We start from the raw sequence: 20,265 nt of genomic DNA, 5'->3' as shown, positions 1-20,265 counted from the left end.
TAACGTCGCAATCTTAACAAATTCGGCTATGCAAATGTAGCGGAAATACCGCTCAGCTCAGATATATAGTATATATATATATATATATTTATATATCAGCGCCTCCAGCTGCGTTTGACATTGCCACACACACACACACACACACATACATTCAGCTTATATTTATTCAAACACTTGACTTAAAACATTTAACAAATAAACAATACGCTTAATTACCTTGAAATTCCTTTTTGTTAGTTTTTCGCTTTTTTTGTTTATTTATTTTTTAATATTCTCAGCCACTTTATACACACACACGCATACATACATATGTATGCTATAAATCAATTGAACTTTCAAACCGTCATAAATTGTACTTAACTCGCACTATTCTCTATTTCTTTTCTAATCCTCAATGATTATGCTGAAAATTATTTTTTCACATTTTTTGACAACATGAAATTAATGAAAAAATGAATATACATTTTAGATTTTTGGCATTCGTCGCACTTCCGACAGCCGCCAAAGAAGACAACAAAATGTATAAGCAGCTAAAGCTGCATACAAAGCAATGAACGCAAGTGCATAGAAAGTGGCAAATTATAAAAAATTAAACTAATCAAAAATAATAAAAATGTTTAGCGTTGAGGAGCGTTGAGCAGCTTGGGCGAAAGCTTTATTCAATTTAAGTTAGCTATTTACCAAAGAAAAAGTAAATAATAAAAAAAAATAAGACAGCGGGCTTTAGAAAATAAATAATGTGGAAATGAAAAAGGCAAAAGCAGAAAATATTACATTACAATTTAATTTTTATATCAAAAATTATTAAATTGTATTCAAATTGCAGTAAGAAATAAAATCTTAATATAAGCAATCAAATAAAATCTTATGTACTGCAATTAAAAATAAGATGACAATATGCATTTATTTTAAATAAGAAAAAATGACTGTAAGCTTTTTAATATTACTAAGTTTGCTTGTAAAAATAAGAAACATAAAATTAGCAGCTCATAAAGTACAAAATTTTTAATATAATAATTAAATTCTGACAAATTAATTAGCATCATTGCTAATCAGAATTTTTTAAGCAATTCAATACTCAGAAGAGTTTCGAAATGTTATTGAAATAAGAAATTAAATATTTATTGTAGTTATTAAATAAAATATTATGCAAAACAATTAGAAAAAAAGGATTGTAAATTAAATAATTTTTAAAATCAAATGCAATGCTTAAAATTCGATTACCTATGACTCAAATTATTTTGTCAAACGAGAAAAAGGCAAACGCATTAATAAAGATGAATGTGCAGCGAAAAGCAAAATGCAAAGAACTAACCCAAGACACACACAAACGCTCAAGAGAATGCAAAACGAAATAAGACAGAAAATGTTCGCCTAATTGTTGTCATTAATAACAAATTGCAATGCTGATGACTTATGAATTTAATTTAAATATGTTTGTTTGTTTGTATTATGCACACCACTGTATTTAACACGCACGCGGCCAACGAAAAAAAAAAAGAAAATGCAAAAAAATAAATAAAGTTTGGCAGCATAGCAGACACGAGTGAAGATCAACGCCAGAGCAACGCGAAGAAGAGACTGAAAGACAAAGTTGAGCAGATGCAAAGCGAAAGGCGCGCGCCGACTGATCGTTGAGCGAGCAGAGGCGTGGAGCGGGTGAGTGAGCGCGGGGGGGCTTAGTTTACAGGTGCCAAGAGTCTATTTAATGGCATGACAAATGAACAAGCGCACGCCTCGTGGCAGCAACTAACGGCATAAAGCAAAAGCTGCGCTGAGAGCGCGAGAACGAGAGAGCGCAAAGCTTAAGGAAGCGCGGCAGCTTTTGAAACTAACGAACGAATGCAAGAATAAAAAGCACAATATGAAAAGCTTTGACGCACAAGTCTGTTTAGTTGAAAAAAGAAAAAAAAAATTACTTTGCCAGTTTGGCGCGCTGCATAATTTTGAATTTCAAATGCATAGATAATAGATAATACAGTTTGTGTTTACATGATGGCAACTACTTGGGCTTGGGCTTGGGCTTGTCATTTTTAGCAGGCGCTGGCGTTGCAGCTGGCGCTGGCGGTGGCGCTGGGGTCGCTGCTTTGGCATCAGCTGCTGCTGCTGGTTTGGCTGCTGCTGCTGCTGCTGGCTTGGCTGCTGCTGCTGCTTTCGGATCAGCTGGCGGCTTGGCTTTATCATCTTTGGCTGCCTCCGCTGCCTTTTTGGCATCCGCTGCCGCTTTGGCTTTTTGCTGCGCCGCCACCAGCGCCGCATCGCCAACGGGCACGTCTTTGATTTCCTCCGGCGGCGTGCGCTTGGGCTTGCCAAAGCAAATCTCGGACAGACGCTTGTGCACCAGACTGTAGCCGGAAATGCCGCGCACCTGCTTGTCCACCGTCTTGGCATAAACATCCGTTGCCAGCTCATCCAGCTCAATCTCTTTATCCTTCAGCAGCTTGGCCGTAGTGTCGGCCACCGACTTGCGCACATCCGCATCGATTTTCTTCAGCTCCACCTCCGTGCCCAGGCACAGCTTTATAATTTGATTGCGCAAACTTTCAATCGGATCGCGTGCCTTGCGCATTTTCTGAATCTCGTCACGCGTGCGATATGAAATGCCCGGATCGGACATGGAGTGGCCCTCATAGCGATAGGTGAACATCTCGAGCACAATGGGCCCACGCTTCAGCACATACTCGATGGCAAACTGCGTGGCGCTGCGCACCGCCAGCACCTGATTGCCATCGACCCAGAGTCCGGGTATATACTGGCCACGCATATAGAAATCGGGAATGGCCGAATGCCGATTCACGGACGTGCCCATGGCATAGTTGTTGTTTTCGCAGACGAAAATGCAGGGCAGGCACCACAGCTTGGCCATGTTGTAGGCCTCGAAGACCTGCCCCTGATTGGCAGCGCCGTCGCCATAGAGCGCCAGGCAGACGCCGCCATCGCCTTTGTAGGCATGCGCCAGTGCGATGCCCGCACCAACGGGCACTTGGGCGCCCACAATGCCGTTGCCGCCATAGAAATTATCGCCATAGGTGTGCATGGAGCCGCCCTTGCCGCGACTGCAGCCGGTGCGCGCGCCCACAAGCTCGGCGAGCACGCTATAGATCGGCACGCCCATCACATAGGTCCAGCCATGGGCGCGATATGCAGTTATCACGCTATCCTGTTTACGCAGTGCAGCCGCCATGCCCACAGCCACCGCCTCCTGTCCGGTGTAGAGATGGCAAAATCCACGTATGCTCTTCTTCTTATACAAATCACCAGCCATCATCTCCAGCCGACGTATTTCTACCATTTTCTGATACATCGCCAGCGCATCCTCGCGCGACAGATCCACATCTGTCGGTGGTCCCTTGTCCAGCTCATAGCACTTGAAGGTCTAAGAGCAAAGCGTTTACAGTCTACATTGCCATAGGGATTTGGATCAACTTACATTCTGCAACGTTATGGTCGAGCACTCTGAGTTCCAACGACGCTGCAGCCAAAGCTTGTACAGCTGCTGACGCTGCGCCAACGTCTGACGTCCCACCATCTTACCCTTCCGCGCCAGCTGCATCGCTCTCTCCACTTGTTTTGTTTTCTCTTTTTTTTTTTAGCTTCGCTTCGCTTGGCGGCTCCTTTACACGTTCTGAGCCCAAGGATTTGTTTTTGGCGCAGCAGCTTTTGAATAATTTTGGTTTGTTTACTTTGAAGGCGTCGAAAGTTATAGATATATGTGAATTTCGGTATCAATTTTGTGTTGTTTGTTTAAAAATCCTACATTAAAGACAACTGTTTCAAAAGTTTCGTTGACAACACACAAAATTTCAAAACTTATAATTAAGTTAAGCTTTGGGCAATTCCAATTTCTTTGCATTTTTCAATTTATAGAACTGCAGTTCAAGCTATAAGCTATTAATTTAAAGTTCTGCTTCCTTTTTTAACAATTATTTGTATTATTAAAACTAAATTTTATAGAATTGCAATTGGAATATTTGAGGATGGTTTTACTTGAAAACTGAAAAATCTTACAATCTTCCTTTTCTTCCGTAAGTAATTAACGCCGCTTGTGTTTTATATACAAATCGTTTAGATAAAATTCGTATCGTATTCAAAATGTTCTAGCTTGAAAACTAAATTGAAATAGTTTTAATTATTTGAAGACAAAAAACCTAATATTTGGTATATAATTATTTTGAAATTGGAATTTTTATAAAAGTTTTTAAAATTGTTGCTACAAAATCAATTAATAATTGTTAGAAGTTAACTAATTATGTAAAATAATAATAAAAATAGTTCTCAAATATTATTTTGAATTCCTACAAATTCTTGAAACTAGAATTTTCATAAAAATTTGTAGCATCTTTAAAATTGTTGCTACAAAATCAACTAATAATTATTATAAGGTAACTAATAATCAAGTAAAATATTTCTCAAATGCTTACAAATTATTTGAAAACAGAATTCACATGCGTTTGGATTTGAAACAAAGCGTTGAATACTAATTTTTTTATAATTTAAGCTCAAATTCTTTGCAAACAGCTCGTTAATAAATTGAAACTTAAACCATATTGTTCGTTTTGAGTTGCTCAAATATTATTATTTAACAAAAGCACAAGCAATAAATAAATTGTACACAATTTTCGATAATAATTTCAAATAATTTACAATTCCTGATAACCCAAATATATAATTTTTACAAAGAAGCAATACATACGTAAGTAGTTTTTAGTTATATTTCAACAATTTACATCTCATTTAAACCGTATTGAACACGTTCATATAATATCCATATGCTCTTGCCACTGGCCCATGTGAAGTTTATGCAAGTGTGTGTGTGTGTGTGTGAGTAGGCAGGATATATCGTACTTGTGATTAACTATGTTGCAACTAAATCGACACATGAGAAGGTTTGCTAACAAACAACTTTGAGCTTAACAACTAGAGATTTCGCTTGAATAACGTTTTTGCTATATAATGTCTGCATTTGTCTGTGTGTGTGTGTGTGTGTGTGTCTATGTGTTGAATCGTTGTCTTGGCTCTGGGACTTAATGATTGACACCCTTGCGCTCCTGAATGTGATCCAGATTGTAGCCAACAGTGCCACGAATTTTTGTCTCCAAGTTATTCGAGGACACATCAGTCCACAAGTGGCTGACAGCCAGCTCAGCATCGGTCTTGGCAAATGCCGTGGCATCATCCACTTCCTTGCGCACCTTCAAGTCAATGGCCTGCAAACAAAAATGAAACATTTAACAATTTCTAATTAAATAATAAATTGAGTACGCACCTTAACTTCATCGGTGGTTATGAGTCCCAGTTCAATGCACATTTCCTTGAACGAGGTAATGGGATCGCGCTTTTGACGCACTTCCTGAATCTCCTCACGCGTGCGATACGATGTGCCCGGATCGGACATGGAATGACCCGAATAACGATAAGTATTCGTCTCCATTACCAGCGGACCATGCGTATTCACATAGTTAATGGCAAATTCGGTGGCACTACGCACAGCCAACACATCCATGCCGTCCACCCAAATGCCGGGCAGGGCATCGCCGCGGGTATAGTAATCCGTATTGCAGGAGGCGCGCTCGGAGCTGGTGCCCATGCCTAAGCAATAAGAAATGTTTATTAATGTATGTAACAAAAAGTTTCGTATAAATATAAAATAAATATTATAAAAATATAAATAAATATAATGCAAATGCTACAAACAAATTTGTATACCAGCGCTCATTTCAGACTGGAAAATATTCCTAGAACTTAGCGTATAATACAATATTTGTTTATATATTAGTGAAATATCATAGCTCAATTTTCAGTTTTTAATGTGCTAACTTAGCCGCTCAGATTTTGAATAGAACGAGTTTAGCATGAATTGGAGATTAAAAAATTATATGATAATATTTTTAAATATCCGAAAATCTGAAGCAATGCGAACACTTTTGATACTGCCAGATTCACATTTCATATCAGACCAGCTATCAAACGATTAGAACAGAGCACAAAGTAGATGAACAGTTGTTCTGAAATAGTTATTAACATATAAAAGAGCTTATCGGTTACTAAGTGGTCTATATTTCTATAGATAGTAACCCCAAGTATGCCATATTTATATTCAATTCACTTTACTCACTTGCCAACTTGAGCTTGAATTAATTCTATAATCCCTAGATCTGAGAGTTATGCGGATTCTTGATTTATAGTCTATAGCTGAGCAAGTTACATGTTCAATTCAGTTCGCTATGCTTGCTATAGTTCTTACTCTGCCCCAGCTGCTGTCTTCATTTCTTGCTAATCTAAGTCTCCTCCTATTTCCCAATTTGATTTACGCACCATAGTTGTTGTTTTCGCAGACAAAGATGACGGGCAGCTTCCACAAGTAGGCCATGTTGTAGGCCTCGAAGACCTGACCCTGATTGGCAGCACCGTCACCATAGAGCGCCAGGCACATGCCACCATTGCCCTTGTATTTGCAGGCAAGACCAACGCCGGCGCCAAGTGGCACCTGGGCGCCAACAATGCCGTTGCCACCGAAGAAATTGGGTGAATACATGTGCATGGAGCCGCCCTTGCCGCGGGCACAGCCGCTCTGCGCGCCCGTCAGCTCGGCCAGCACACCAATGGGCGAGACGCCCATCAAATAGGTCCAGCCATGCACACGATAGGCGGATATAATGTTATCCACATCGCGCATAGCGGCTTTCATGCCAACAGCGCAGGCCTCCTGGCCGGAGTAGAGATGGCAGAAGCCGCGAATGATTTTCTCCTTGTAGAGATTGCCGGCGGCGGTCTCCAGGCGTCGTATCGTTTGCATTTGTGTGTAGTATTTGAGCGCCTCATCCTTGGTTAGCTTCACTGTGGTGGCGGGTCCCTCGTCCAGGCGATGCAGCTTGAAGGGCTACGCGACAGCGAAAGAGAAGAAACGGCATGAGTAAGCGAACAGGTGTATGAGTGTGAAGAGTACAGCAACAACAGCGCTATGCGTGACGTCACTGACAAGCAGCCGCTGCTACTACTGCTGCGTCTATTTATTTACCTACAATTATTTGCTTAAAGTTTACATGCCAAGTCTGTTGACTTAATTAACAAAATGCTAAACGCACAGCTGATAGGTAAATCAATGTACGCGTCACGCGAGAGAGAGTGAGAGCGAAAGAGCGCGAGCGCGAGTGAAAGAGTTGCCGCAGCGCTTTGCATAACCTGTAGTTAGGTTATTCATGATCGCAAAATTGTGCTGATAAGAAAGTGCGTTTGGTGCTGCTGTCACGCGCCGCTGACCGCTAAGCCAGCTAATGACCTTCACGCCGGCAACAATTAGAATTAGACAAAACAAAACGAACGTTAAAATGCAACCCTGTGCAATCAGGTCACTTAAGCGCACGCACATACACACACACACACACACACATATTATGTAATCGCAGTTTATTTTGCACTGTTCTTCACTGTCTGCTGTAAGGGTGTGGGGGTGGGAACGATAATGCACTTACTCGATTCACCTCTATGGTCGCTTCCGTGGCATAGTTGTTGGTCTTAGCAATACCAGTCTGTGCTGCACTCTGGAATAAACCGAAAAATGACTTTGAATAACTGCGTCTGCTAGCATAACTAATTTGTAGTTGTTGTTGCCGCGTAGACCACTGCTTGCTATTGTTGTTGTTGTTGCTGTTCACGTTGCTTATGTTGCATCCGTTGTTATTATTATTGATTGTGCTGCTGCTGCTGCCGTTGGTTAGCTTGCTATGTTGCTGGCGTGTGTTATTAGTGATAGAGACAACATAATTGTTAGTGACAGCGCCAGCATTACGGTTACGTACTTTTTGCAATTGTTTTACAACAATTGGCAATTCGCTAACGCGGGACAATGTACGCAACATTTTCTACGGCTTTCGACTATTCTCTCGTTCGCGTAACAGTTAATGTGTAAATAATGTTGTGTCTTGCTGTCAGGTGTTGGACAACATGACAATATTGCCAATAAGATTACTGATATGCTATCGATAACAGTGCTGCCAAATCGCACAGTAAGCAACAAACATATGTTTTTTCGATAACAGTGCTGCCACCAGTGTGGCGGTCGGCCAACAAGCGCTCGCAGCCGTTTTTTAATTAAGACACTTGGCGCCTTACTTTCAATTTGAATTAGCCGCAAATATAAATTAAACAACTATTTTCAAGAAGTACTTTTATTTCACATTAAAGATCTCATTTAGTTTAGTTGTTTTTTTTTCATGTCTTCTTATTTACTTTACTTTTAAATATCCATTCTTCACATGTCTTCATATAATTTACTAATTCTTACAAAAACTTAAGTAATTTTCATTCCATGCACAACAGAAACAACAACAAAAAAAAACTATGTAAATAGAGCCAGTTGAAGTAATAGCACAATTAAATATGCAATTAGAGCTGTTTTGACAAAAGGAATTACAATTAATATAAGTTAGAAATTTTTAATAAATAACAAGTAGTCTTGGAAGCTTTGTGTTTCTATACGGATCATTTAGGCATTTATGAAAAGTTTGAAACAAAACGTTGTTCTTTAAGTAAATGCGCGCAATCTCTCTCTTTTTTCTTTTTTTTTTTTCTTTTTTCTACTAATGCCATTTCATTATTAATGACACAACATTTGTTGTTGTCTTTCATACATACATATCTATTCATTTTAGTTTAGCCTGTTTTCCGTTACAGTTTACATCAAAAATTGGTATCTTATGCTTTTTCTATAAGCACACAAATTACGACAAAAAAATGTACGCCCTTTATCAATTTGTTATCTATTATAGTACATTGAATGTATTGTATATATAAACACTTATAAGAAGTCCTCAATGTGTCTGTTCTTGGATTGGGGGTGTATATGTATGTATAGATATAGTCATTTAAAGAAAAACATACAACTGTGTTTTGTTTCATTTTTTTTTTTCTTGCAAGTATGTTGCATAGTTTTTCTTAGTTGTGTGTGTGTGTGTGTGTGTATATATGTGTGTGTGTGAGTGAATATGTTTTGAATTTCTTACCGTTAGCATAAATATTAGTTGTGTGTGAAAACGTGCAGCAAATATCTAAAACGTAAATATAGCAAAGAGAGAGGTGCGGTGTACGTAAAAGTAACGGCAAATGTAAATGTTGTATGTTATGTTTGAGTGTGACTGTGTGTGTGTGTGTATATGTGTGTGTTGCAAAATGCCGGCACATATGTCTATATGTAGGTGTGTATGTGTATGTAGGTTGTAGTTGTTGTTCTTGCTGCTGTTACGAAATTACGTATACGTTAGTATTTGGTTTTTTTCTTTTTTTTTGCTTTAGGTATTTGTTGCTGCTTAGTAGTTTACTTTATTTAAGTTCTGTTTTCTTTTGTTTCTCATGACATTTAATATATTATTTGCATCTGCAATAAATGTTTTTTTTTTTTTGGTTTCTTATCGTATTAGCTATGTATGTTTTTTGATAATTTACACCAATAAGATTCTGCATCAATAGAATTTTTTGTTTGTTTATCGCTTAATTTGCTGATAAGGAAATAACAGAATATCAATGTTTCATTAACATATGTACATACACATCTAAGTATGTATATACCTTGTATAGAGCACACATTTATATAACGACAGGTGACACAAATATTATGTTATCATATGTAAGTAAGCACAATTTATCAATTGATATATTTTCTTATGTTTTGGTTGTTTTTGTTTTTTTTTTTTTCAATTTGCAAGTAATATTGCTTTTGCTGAATGTCTGCTGTTGGATGGAAATCTTGTTTTAATTATTAATCATGCTCTCAGCTAAATAATGCATGACTATATAATTGTATGTATATTTGCGTTAAATTGTTTACCAAATGCATTTGGCAGCAAACAGAAAACGTCACAAAAAAACGTAAGAGGCCAAGTAACGATATAACGGATAAACAAAAATTTAACAATTCTTCCAATATTTGTTTTAGCTAGCGATTGTTTGTCATTATCATTCGTTCGGTTGCAGTGGTGGTTGCCTGTGCATTTGTGTTAGTGTAACTGTGTGTGTGTGTGTGTGTGTGTATTATGTAGCTGCTGATCCGTTTGGTTGCCGCACTTGCTTAGCCAAGGCGCCAACCAACGTGGAAAAACCATTGAGCCAAGGTATACAATAAAATAAATAAATACATATATATAATATATATAAAAATAAAAAATGCAAAAGTGTAGCTTAAGTTTTGTTTTGCTTTGTTTTTTGTTATTCATTTCTTTTGTTTTTTTTTTTAGTATGTCCTTCGCGCTAAACAACTATAATTACAGATATACAATGTATCCAAAAAAAAAATAAACAATTTTTGGGACACATTAACAATATTGAGAGAGAGAGAGAGAAAAAAAAAACATAGTTGGTAGAAAACTTAAAGGTTATGTACTTAGAGCGGGAAAATGGAATTTGGAATTGGCTTAAAGGTAAACTGATTGGATATACAAAACTAAACAGCGTTGGTCCAACTGTTTCTTAAGTCGATTCTCATACAATGGTAATGCCTAGCAGTTGTACAAATGTGTATATATAATATAATGCGTGTGTGTGTGTGTTGCTGTGTTTGTGTGTGTGTGTGTGTGTAGAGGTGTTGGTGGTTGCCTATGTGTTCTATTGGATTAGATTATTTGTGTGTGTGTGTTGTTATTGTTGTTCTCTAACATCTCTACGACTTTTGCTGGGCGGCTTCACAATAAAAAAAAGCTGCGACGACAACGATTATCTGCTGACTTAGTTGTTATCATCTGGCGGCGACGGCGGTTTTGGTTTTGCTGCTGGTTTGGCTGCAAGATAAACTTGTCGCGGCGGTGGCCGATACTCAAAGTCTTCTTCCTCAAGCTCGGCGCGCAGACAGCTGCTGCAACTGGTTGCATCGCTGTCCTCCACAATTGTTGCATCGCTATCCAAATCATCATCATCATCAGCCACGTCGTCGTCGTCGTCAACCACAACACCATTATCATCATCAGCATCCTCGTCGTCATCCTCGTCCTCGTCATCATCATCAGCAGCATTAACAGTCGTAGCAGCAACACTAGGCCGCGGCCTTCTAGGATTAACAACAGCAACAGGATGAAAGCGATAGCCACCACCACCAAATCTTTGTTGTGCGGCCGCTGCCATCAAACTCATGGCACTGGTAGTGGGCATATCATCGTCCAGCTGCTGCAGTTCGACGTCCATATCCATTGGCATATCTTCTTGCTGTTGTTGTTGCTGCTGCTGCTGCTGCTGATGCTGTTGATGCTGCTGCTGCTGCTGTTGGTGTTGCAAATGATGTTGCTCCAGTGGTATTGCGTCGTCTGTTAGTGTTGCTTGTGTTGTTGCTGTTATTATTGTTGCTACTTCCATATCCATATCCACATCCATATCCATCATATCCACATTCGCACCCGCCTGTCCCTGCTGTTGCACCTGCTCATTCCCATCGTCCCTCTGTCTCGCTGATGAAGCAACAGTTGCGCCCAACAGCACCTGCTGCTGTTGCCGACGCAGCTGTTGCTCCTCCAGCCTCCTGACCACCACTTCATCCGACTCGACAAGACTTTAACCGCTCTTAAACAATAAGATCGCCACCTGGCCCAGATAAAAGTAGATGAAATGGCGAGTCTCGTGTGTCACATAGGAGCCAAAGTTGCGGCCCACAATGCAATGCCATGTGGGATTGTATTTCTTGTCGAACTCCTTCTTGATATATGCGGCAATATCCTGCAAAGAAAATTCAACGGAAAACGAAATCAATAAGCAAGAAATTTCAACACAGGAAATATATAATGCCCGATTGCCTGTTAACTGCTTAAGTAGCACACAAAAGAAAAGAAAAAAGAAAAGAAAAAAAAAAACAAAAACTAAAACAAAGCCAAACAAAAATAAAACTTAATTTGGTTGTTTGGGGTTTGGGGGGGAGTTGCCAAAAACTTTATTTATGTGCTAATGAGCCACAAATAGTCATAATTTCTTAGTAGTTTAGATTTTGGTTGCCTACTTCAGGGCACTGGACATGCAATAATATTTTTGACTTCTGAGCTTTAGCCTTGCGCTCTGCTCTATTGGCAAATGTCAAAGGTCAATGCCAGACAACGCGCTGCTAATCGAGGGTTACGCAAACAGACAAAAAAAAAAATAAAAAAAAAAAAAAACAAAAGTAAAAAGTTAAAGAAAAAGCCCGACAATGGACAGAAAAATGTTTTAGGTGTTTATGACAGGGACTAAGACAGTGAGAGAGAGAGAGAGTGTGTGTGTGTGTGTGTAAACAGGCAACAATGAAAAACTCATAAGCCCAAACATAAGCTGGCGCTTGTAGTTGAAATAGTTTCGTTTCGTTTGTAACAAAAATTAAGTTGAAATTTGCTGCAGACACAAAAACTTGACTTAACCCACTGACCTCAAAATGTTAACATAGAGCGCAATTCTTAAGCTTACTCTAAGTGTCGTAAAACTGGCAACCCCCAGTTGATCGCTATTAACTTGTTCTTTAGATAACAAAATTTGCAGCTTTTTCTTTTTTTTATATTTGGCCTCCGCCGTTTATTGTTTCGTGTCAGACGGCAATATAAACGTTGATTGTTTTATATATTCAATTTGGGCGCGCTGCACACCTATACACTTATATATATATATATATGTCTCTATGTATGTATGAAATGCAGGGCAACAGCCAGTTACGAATTTTGTTTTGGCAACGCCGAATAATTGAACAACGGGCCAAGAGAGTGCTGCAAGCAAATTGAAAATTTACACACAAATAGTTTGAGTTGGAAACATCTGTTTGGAATATTTGACACTTTTGATATGCATATGCAAATAAACAAGCAAAAAAAAAAAAATCAATTCGAATGCAAATATGTTCAAAAATATAAAATATAAAGCAATGAATTGAAATTGTTGCCATAAAATTTGCAATTTAAAAGCTGCTACCTGTGCTAGTTCGAAAATTCGAACTCGAATTTAACTTGTTACTGGGAAATTTAACTTTAGTTCGAATTCTATGTGCATACTCAACTATTTTCAAACATTTTCGAACTCGAGTTCGAATTATTCGAATACGTAGGTTCTGCAATCGACTTCGTTTTAAAAAATTGCGCTATAATAAATATTTTCAATAAACTGCAACTTCAAATATTCAATTTAAAGGCACTACGAAAATTGTCAAAATGCTTTTGGTTGCTACTGTATGTTTCTAGTAACTGTCAATGCATTTCTTAAAAGCTCTAAGACGAAATTTTTGCCATTTGTTGTCAACATACTTTTGCTCACTACTGTGTGTTTGTTTCATCAATCGACTGGCGCTACATTCTCTAGTTGCCATTTTGAGGCCAAAACAAAACGTTACGCTGTATGTGCGTGTGAGAAAGTGCATAAGGCATAAAGTCTCGGCCCAAATCGTGTACTCTATATGTCAAATTGTGCGAGGAGAGACACAACGCTCGACTAAATGCCCAGGATTGAAGTTGGGGGGGTGGTAGGTAGGGGGTTGCGCCTTTCAGCTTTGACGGATATATTTGGCCGCATATTGATTAAACATTTTGGCCACGCAAAATGCTTTAACACAAAACCCCAATATTGGAGCGACGACACAGAAAACAAATCAAGCAGCAACAATAATCATAACTGCAGACTTACATATAAGCCCAAAGGCAAACTAAAAAGCAACAAGAGCGAACGCGAGCGCGAGCGCGAGAACTGTGGAGACTGCTGGAGGAAACAAATAAAATAAAACTAATTAAATTTATTTATAAAACAAACGCTGGTATGAAGAGATGCCTAAATTGAATTCTCAGCGCAAATAATTTACATGTACATAAAGACTTTGGCTGTATTTAGGGGTGGGGTGTTGGCTAAGTATTTTTTAGAGGGTAACGACGCTTGTTTGGTTTGTTGGCCTCTCGCTTGGCTTATTTGAGGGATTTTCCTTTAAATCGCTGCCAGAGTCAAGGCGCCCCTCCCAGCTACCCGCTGGTAAGCCCCTTGAAAGGTTGAGGGTGTGCCCCTAAAAATACACAACATAAAATCGAGTCTCTCTTCTATGTCTCTATGTATACACATAAATTTAGAGGCTCAGTGGAGGGGCCTTGCTTAAGCATGAGGTGGGGGGTTAGGGGTGTGTGTGTGTGTGTGTGCTAGTTGTGTAGCTAAGGGTTACCAACTCATTTGACATTCTATTCAACTATTTTATATTTGTTGCTTGCAGCTCACTTTGATAAATTTGTTGTCTGTTTTGAATGCACAAACGTGCATTACACATTTATGAAAATATTTGCAATAATATTTTGCACATTTAATTAAACTGGAAAACATGCAGAATGTTTTTTCGTATGAAAGCAAAGCCAGTGATAACAATTTGCTGCTGTTATGTTTCTGGGAAATACCGAGTGCAATTAAATGCAAAGGCAAAAGTTTTGCGCGTGTATGTGTGTGTGTGTGAAAGCAAAGAGCATTAATAATGACATATTTTATTATTATGCAATAAGGCAATGTCAAACAAACAAAAGCAACAGCAACAAATGGCAATCAATCGCGCATACATGTGTTGCTTCTGCTTCGCATTTGCCTGTGTGTGTCTGTGTGTGTGTGTGCGTCGTCGTATTATTTATTTATAGCAACGAGAGGTAGGCAGATAGCTGCTGCTGCTGCTGCTGTTGCTGCTGGGTGGGCGCGCTGCCATAGTGGGCGTGGCACAATTGTGCGTGCGTCGCAAACATTGCTGTATATATAATATAATCGCATATATCTAGATAGAGTGCAAAAGAAAAATATTGTAGCATACTTGCATGCGCAGCTCGCTTTCAACTACTCAATTAGCAAGCACCACCCAACCACACGCCCACTTTCTATTTCAACTGCTTACACACTTTCAACTTTGCTGCGCTGTGATTTGATTATACACTCTTGTCGCTCTTTTGTATTCAAGGCCCTTTGCGCTCGCACCTGCCATTGGCATTGACAAAGGCGCACACATACAAGCGCACAAGCGTATATATGTGAGAGAGATAAAAAGAGAGCGAGCGAGCAAAAGTGTGTAGCAGGCAAAGCCGGCAGCTGACCAAGCAGCAGCCGCGTTCAACGTATTTTTACTTACGTCTCTCTCTCTCTCTCTATTGATTATTTCTATTTCTTCATTTTGTGTGTGTGTGTGTGTGTGTGGTCAACATGTTAGTTCCAACACACACACTAACGCAATTTACGCTGCGCCCTTGACCAAAGCTCTGAGGCAGCCTCGACACTGACTTTAAAAATTCAAAGCAATGCCAAGCAGCTGCTAAGTATGCTACACAATGTAGCGAACTGTTAATTAACTAATAAGCACCTGTAGTGCAACCACGCAAGCAAACTAAAACCAACACACACACACACACACACTATTTGTGCAACTACTAATTAATTCGCTTGATCAATCAACTACAAAGCCATAGAATTCCAAAGTGCTTGGAATTTCGAAGTCATGTCGCATGTTGCACATTCACAGATGCAAACCGAAGCAGCAGCCACGGCAACAAGGACAATAGCTAGAAGAAAAGCAATTAAGTCCAATACCCAAAAGCCACAATATTTCAAAATTGACAAAAACCACAATATTACACAGACATACACATAGACAAAGCGAAATGCCATCTGCTTGCTTGTATTTGTGTGTGTGTGCGTGTGTTGGTCAGTGTGTTACTAAGGCCTCAGTTTAAATTCGCTGCTCGCTCTTGCATGAGTTTGTGTCACAGCTTAAAGCAGCTTAGCCCGACTGCTCTAGTAAGATAACCTTTAACAATAGCAAAATAGACAATAGGTATAGGTATAGCTATAATTACCTATCTGCTTTAGTTTGAATTTCACTCTAATTCAGACAATAGCTGTAAGTATATTTACCTATCTGCTTTAGACTGAATTTCACTCTAATATGTGTTGAAGCTTTGATTTAATTTGAGTCTAAGCGCCTTTGCTTATGCTACAACAACTTCAAGCAGCTAAATTATTGCACTAGTAAGATAACCAGAGCGTTTACAATAAAAAAAATAAATTGCAATTAATTTATACTTAATTTTACGCTTTGCATAAGCTGTTTAAATATTGAGCATTAGCCATTTCTATTATTTAGCTCTAGTTATGCATTTATTTTAAGCTATGTAATAGTTTTAATTTAATTTAAATTGCATAAATTTATAGTCTTATTAAAATAAGTTTACTTGAATAAATTTTTATACTTCATTTAATTTGCATTAGAAATTAAACTTAGCGTTAAAATTCTTTTGATATGCTATATTGTTTGATATTGATGTATGCAATTAATTAAATTTGTACTCAAGCCTCATTAACAACGTCACTATTATGATTGATTTACTAATTAGCAGCAAATGCAATACATAAGCGATTAATTAATAATTGTTATGCAACTTTGCAATACGAGTTAATTTAACTAAGAAATTTATGCTGCATTTTTAACAAGAAATTTGCGATTTATTTTAATGATGTTGCAGACGCAGCTTTTCCCAATTAAGGGCAATTTTAGAGCTTATTGCTAGTTCCTCTTACCTTTTCAATATTGTACTTCTCCAGGGCTTGTGTCGCACAATCAACCGCATCCTGCTGCATCTCCTCGCTCATGTCGGCATTCTTAATGACAGCTTTGCGATCAGACATTGTGTAAATTTGTTTTTGTTTGTTGAGTTGTGGAGTTTAGAGCTCTAAAGAGATTTCAAGTCTGCAATGAAAGAGAAAAATAGTTGCACTCTGTGTGGGGCCAGGATGCAAAACAAAAATATTTTATTAGTTTCACAGCTTGATGTTTTTCATATGCACAATAAACAAAGGCAAAGCATATTGAACAATAGAATAGAACATTTAATAAAGTTGGCAGTAAGAATAAAAACACACACCCACACAGGAGCATATAGAGCAGGCTGAAGTGAGTGTTTGACTGGTTTGCTTGTTACGCTCGATACAATTTAATTATGCACGGTTGACAAACAACAGCGACCAATATTGCAAAATCAAATTTCCACAGCAACCAGCAGAGAACAACACGTACTGGACGGACGAACGTATGGGCAACTGGACACGGACCCGGAGCCGTAAATAAGACAATGCCAACCAGGCGCTTTTAATGAGATACACGCATACAAGTGCATGGGAGGGGAGGCAGCGCGAGTGGCATGCAACGCAGCGCATTGGCCTTGATAGCGCTTCAGTTGCTGCTGCTGCTACTGGCAACATATGAGTGGCGAAAAGTCTGCATCAGAATCTGAATCTGATTCTCAGTATGCTAATTCTATTGCCCTGCATTTCAATGAATGAAAACATGCAACAGCAGCCACAATCACATTGAGTATTGACAACAAAAAAATTCATCAGTGCATTTTCAATCTAATTAGAAGCTTTTGTGTAATAAAATATTATTGCAATTTGCAGCAGTATTCAATTTAAAATGCACATGCGAAATTTTAAGGTTTTTTACATTGACTGCCTAAAAGGCTGCAACTAAATACGCTCAGCAGTTTACTTAAGCTGCATATAAATTTTTGCGCAATATTTTATTTATGCTCGCTGCTAATTAATATTAACTAACAAAACAAAAAGTTACAAACCCGCAGCAATAGCAAATTTGAAAAACTCGCCAAACATTGTTTATGCATTACACAAGTTTTTTAGACAATTATTAAGTATTAAATAGTTTTTGTTGCAAGCAAATTTAATTAAATTTTAATTTGCAACTACATGCTGGCTAAAAGGCATTTTAGTTAAAGTTAATTGCTCAAATGCTAAGTGAGGATGTCAGCTTGTTGCATCGGCGGTTGGGGTGAAGGAGCACAGGAAATGCTGCTAATAGTTCTTGACAGAGTGACTGATTGACAGACTGACGTTGCTGCAGGCAAAGGACTGTCTGTATGATTTGAAAATTGCTCGACCGCCCATCACCAACTTTCTACTACTTTTTACCGTTACAAAACTTTTACGCAGACTGGAAGTGAATTCATAATATATTAATGGCAATTCATTTAAACGCAAGCAATGCGTCAAAAACTAAAAGCAGCAGCTGTCTAGGCTCAAATGAAGAATAAGCTATCAATAGGCAAATGACGTGCAGGCAACAACTTCACGTACATATGTGTGTGTGTGTGTGTGTGTGTCTGCATTGCCATATATAGCAGACAGGTATTGATTAAGTCAATTAGAGAGAAATTCATTGACAGTTGGATAGCTCTGGTTACCAAAAGCAAAAAATAGGACAACGGCTAATCAAAGATCGTAATACCGAAACCCAAGTGTATGTGTATCTGCATGTGTGTGTGTGTGTAAATTAAGCCACAAGGTATGCTATTGTATGTCGAACTGACAAAACCGGGCAGTGATCCATTTCTGGCTAAAACATTGTTACAGCTCCTAGTTCCTTGAACCTGTTAATTAACAACATTTTTGCTTTTGTTAAAACTTTCGACATATTTGAGCTGCAAACATTTGCTTTATTACATGCCTCTATTCAGTTTAGACTTAACTAAGTTAAGATCTAATCTTTATCTAGCTGCGCTTAGATAATTTTTTTATACAGCTGTATGCTTTAGCTAATTGTCGTGGGAGCAACAATCAACTTATCAAATCTGTTTAGTTGCCATAAATTAAGCGACAGATTAGGCAAATACAAATACACAAAGTCAGCAAAAATAACAAATGACGTAAACTTCAGAAAAAAACAAAAACAATTAATATTTGAAACTCTTTCACATTTTAGTGTGCGTGGGCCGCAAGCGTAGGCCAACAAAAAGCTGACTGCTGTAGTACTCTTGTTGTTGTTGTATGTGTGTGTTTTTTCTATTTCGCCAGCAGCTGCTTTGCCATGAGAACACATCTGATGATGATGATGAGAACAACACAAAATAGGTTTAGCCCATTGTTCGGCAGACAATCTATATGCACCACACGTTTGTATTTGTGTGTGTGTGTGTGTTTATTGCACAACTTCAGTTAGAACTATTCTCTCACATATGTACACTTGCCACACTTACCTTAGTTGTTGTTGTTTTGCCGTTGCGCGCAATCTCTTGCCGCATGTGCTACGTCGCTCGCTATGAAATGTTCTTGATATTTTTGGCGGCCTAATTGTTGACAACTCATGAATTTATAAAAATTTGCATAAACTTGGCTAAAATATGCGCCTGTGCCTTAACCTAACAATTGTCCGGTCCGGTATGTGGAGTTAGTCCGTTTAGTACATGTGCATGTGTGTGTATGTATGTGTGTTAAGCTCCTTATTGGCAATGGTGTGTACGCAATATGCAAACAAACTATGCACCGCCGCTTTATACTTTTTTACACTTGACAACTTTAACAAAAAATCAACAAAATATTCTTGCCACACAAAATGTCAATGCATTTATAAATGCACAAATATTATTAGTTAGTAACTCTAGAATGTGTGTTTACCGCTAAGCGTACTCGTCGTGACTGAATTTTAAAAAAGCACTTCGGTTTTTGAGAACACACTCCGTTGTTTACTGCTTGCTTGCCAGTGTTAAACTGTTTCGATCTAAATGTTCGAAGCCGACAGCGCGCTATAACTTTTAGAAATGCCTTCAGTGTAGGCGAAGTGCGAAATCGTCTCGTCTCTGATTGGCTGAGTGAGGTCGCTTCTGGCAGGCGGCGTCTGGCAAGCTGCGTCTGGCACCAGTGATGCGCGTATTTGTAACGAGTACTTCTTTCAACAGATATGTAACGATTCGAACAGCCAATTTATAGACAATTTTCAACTGCTAATTCGCTGTGTATTGATATTCTTTTTTAGAAATAAATGTAGGGTCATACAAATGTGTTTTAAAAAATGTTTTAATAGCTACAGTCACAGCATGTGAGAAAGTACCAGTATAGTAGCAGTTATTTTGTAACAAGTATGTGAAGTAGAGTCGGCACTGGTGCCCACATATAACACAGGGTTGCATTTGAGCACTGTCTAAATGCAGCCCGCCAACTTTTATAAACATTTTAAAGCTAAATTTGAAAATGACCAGCTTTTGGAAAATAACTATTCTCAAGTTTATTACTGTGTAAAAATGCAATATTGAACTTAAAACCATGATATAAGTTCATTTGGCGGATTTTCTTTACATTTTCAATACTGGATCAAGTACAACACTCAAAAACACAGTGCTGTGTAGACAATTTCAATCATAATAAACACTAATCTTATTGAAAAAGAAGTCCTCGAATTTAATTGAATAAATGGAAAAAATATAAGAAGATATCTAATTCAATTCAATGAATGTAAATATTTACGATATTTATAGAAATTATTAAATTTTA

General features: G+C 38.3%; 3 protein-coding genes across 4 annotated transcripts; all 3 read right to left on the bottom strand.

Moving 5' to 3' along the window:
- Positions 1 to 1,869: 1,869 nt before the first annotated feature.
- Positions 1,870 to 3,756, bottom strand: LOC108605537 (pyruvate dehydrogenase E1 component subunit alpha, mitochondrial). The gene is made up of 2 exons (XM_017995289.2): positions 3,431 to 3,756; positions 1,870 to 3,376 (listed from the first exon to the last, which is right to left on the bottom strand). The coding sequence occupies exons 1-2, from the start codon at positions 3,551 to 3,553 to the stop codon at positions 2,003 to 2,005; spliced, it is 1,497 nt and encodes a 498-aa protein (XP_017850778.1). The 5' UTR covers positions 3,554 to 3,756; the 3' UTR covers positions 1,870 to 2,002.
- A 937-nt stretch (positions 3,757 to 4,693) lies between these two features.
- Positions 4,694 to 7,930, bottom strand: LOC108606945 (pyruvate dehydrogenase E1 component subunit alpha, mitochondrial). Its single transcript, XM_017997501.2, has 5 exons — positions 7,800 to 7,930; positions 7,473 to 7,541; positions 6,316 to 6,880; positions 5,267 to 5,589; positions 4,694 to 5,207 (listed from the first exon to the last, which is right to left on the bottom strand). Exons 1-5 carry the CDS (start codon positions 7,857 to 7,859, stop codon positions 5,025 to 5,027), a joined length of 1,200 nt encoding a protein of 399 aa, XP_017852990.1. The 5' UTR covers positions 7,860 to 7,930; the 3' UTR covers positions 4,694 to 5,024.
- A 3,557-nt stretch (positions 7,931 to 11,487) lies between these two features.
- LOC108606870 (dynein light chain 1, cytoplasmic) lies at positions 11,488 to 19,504 on the bottom strand. 2 transcript variants are annotated; one of them, XM_017997380.2, is made up of 3 exons: positions 19,393 to 19,504; positions 16,507 to 16,675; positions 11,488 to 11,694 (listed from the first exon to the last, which is right to left on the bottom strand). In XM_017997380.2, the coding sequence occupies exons 2-3, from the start codon at positions 16,612 to 16,614 to the stop codon at positions 11,533 to 11,535; spliced, it is 270 nt and encodes an 89-aa protein (XP_017852869.1). In that variant the 5' UTR covers positions 16,615 to 16,675; positions 19,393 to 19,504; the 3' UTR covers positions 11,488 to 11,532. The 2 variants fall into 2 exon arrangements, with proteins under 2 accessions (XP_017852869.1, XP_017852870.1); XM_017997381.2 differs by lacking the exon at positions 19,393 to 19,504 and having other exon boundaries at positions 16,507 to 16,690.
- Positions 19,505 to 20,265: the final 761 nt, after the last annotated feature.

Source organism: Drosophila busckii, chromosome X (genome assembly GCF_011750605.1).
Source record: "Drosophila busckii strain San Diego stock center, stock number 13000-0081.31 chromosome X, ASM1175060v1, whole genome shotgun sequence".
NCBI lineage: Eukaryota > Metazoa > Arthropoda > Insecta > Diptera > Drosophilidae > Drosophila > Drosophila busckii.
Note: the sequence above shows the minus strand (reverse complement) of the source record. Positions and strands in the feature narration are given on the sequence as shown.

Bases quoted from the DNA above. Each gene is read 5' to 3' on its own strand.
- LOC108606945 (XM_017997501.2), bottom strand. From the start codon at position 7,859: ATGTTGCGTACATTGTCCCGCGTTAGCGAATTGCCAATTGTTGTAAAA. The intron at 6,881-7,472 runs GTAAGTGCATTA...GCTGTCGCGTAG, and splicing joins CGACCATAGAGGTGAATCGA to CCCTTCAAGCTGCATCGCCT. The intron at 5,208-5,266 runs GTGCGTACTCAA...TTTTGTTTGCAG, and splicing joins TAACCACCGATGAAGTTAAG to GCCATTGACTTGAAGGTGCG.
- LOC108605537 (XM_017995289.2), bottom strand. From the start codon at position 3,553: ATGCAGCTGGCGCGGAAGGGTAAGATGGTGGGACGTCAGACGTTGGCG. The intron at 3,377-3,430 runs GTAAGTTGATCC...CTTTGCTCTTAG, and splicing joins CGACCATAACGTTGCAGAAT to ACCTTCAAGTGCTATGAGCT.
- LOC108606870 (XM_017997380.2), bottom strand. From the start codon at position 16,614: ATGTCTGATCGCAAAGCTGTCATTAAGAATGCCGACATGAGCGAGGAG. The intron at 11,695-16,506 runs GTAAGAGGAACT...TTTTCTTTGCAG, and splicing joins AGAAGTACAATATTGAAAAG to GATATTGCCGCATATATCAA.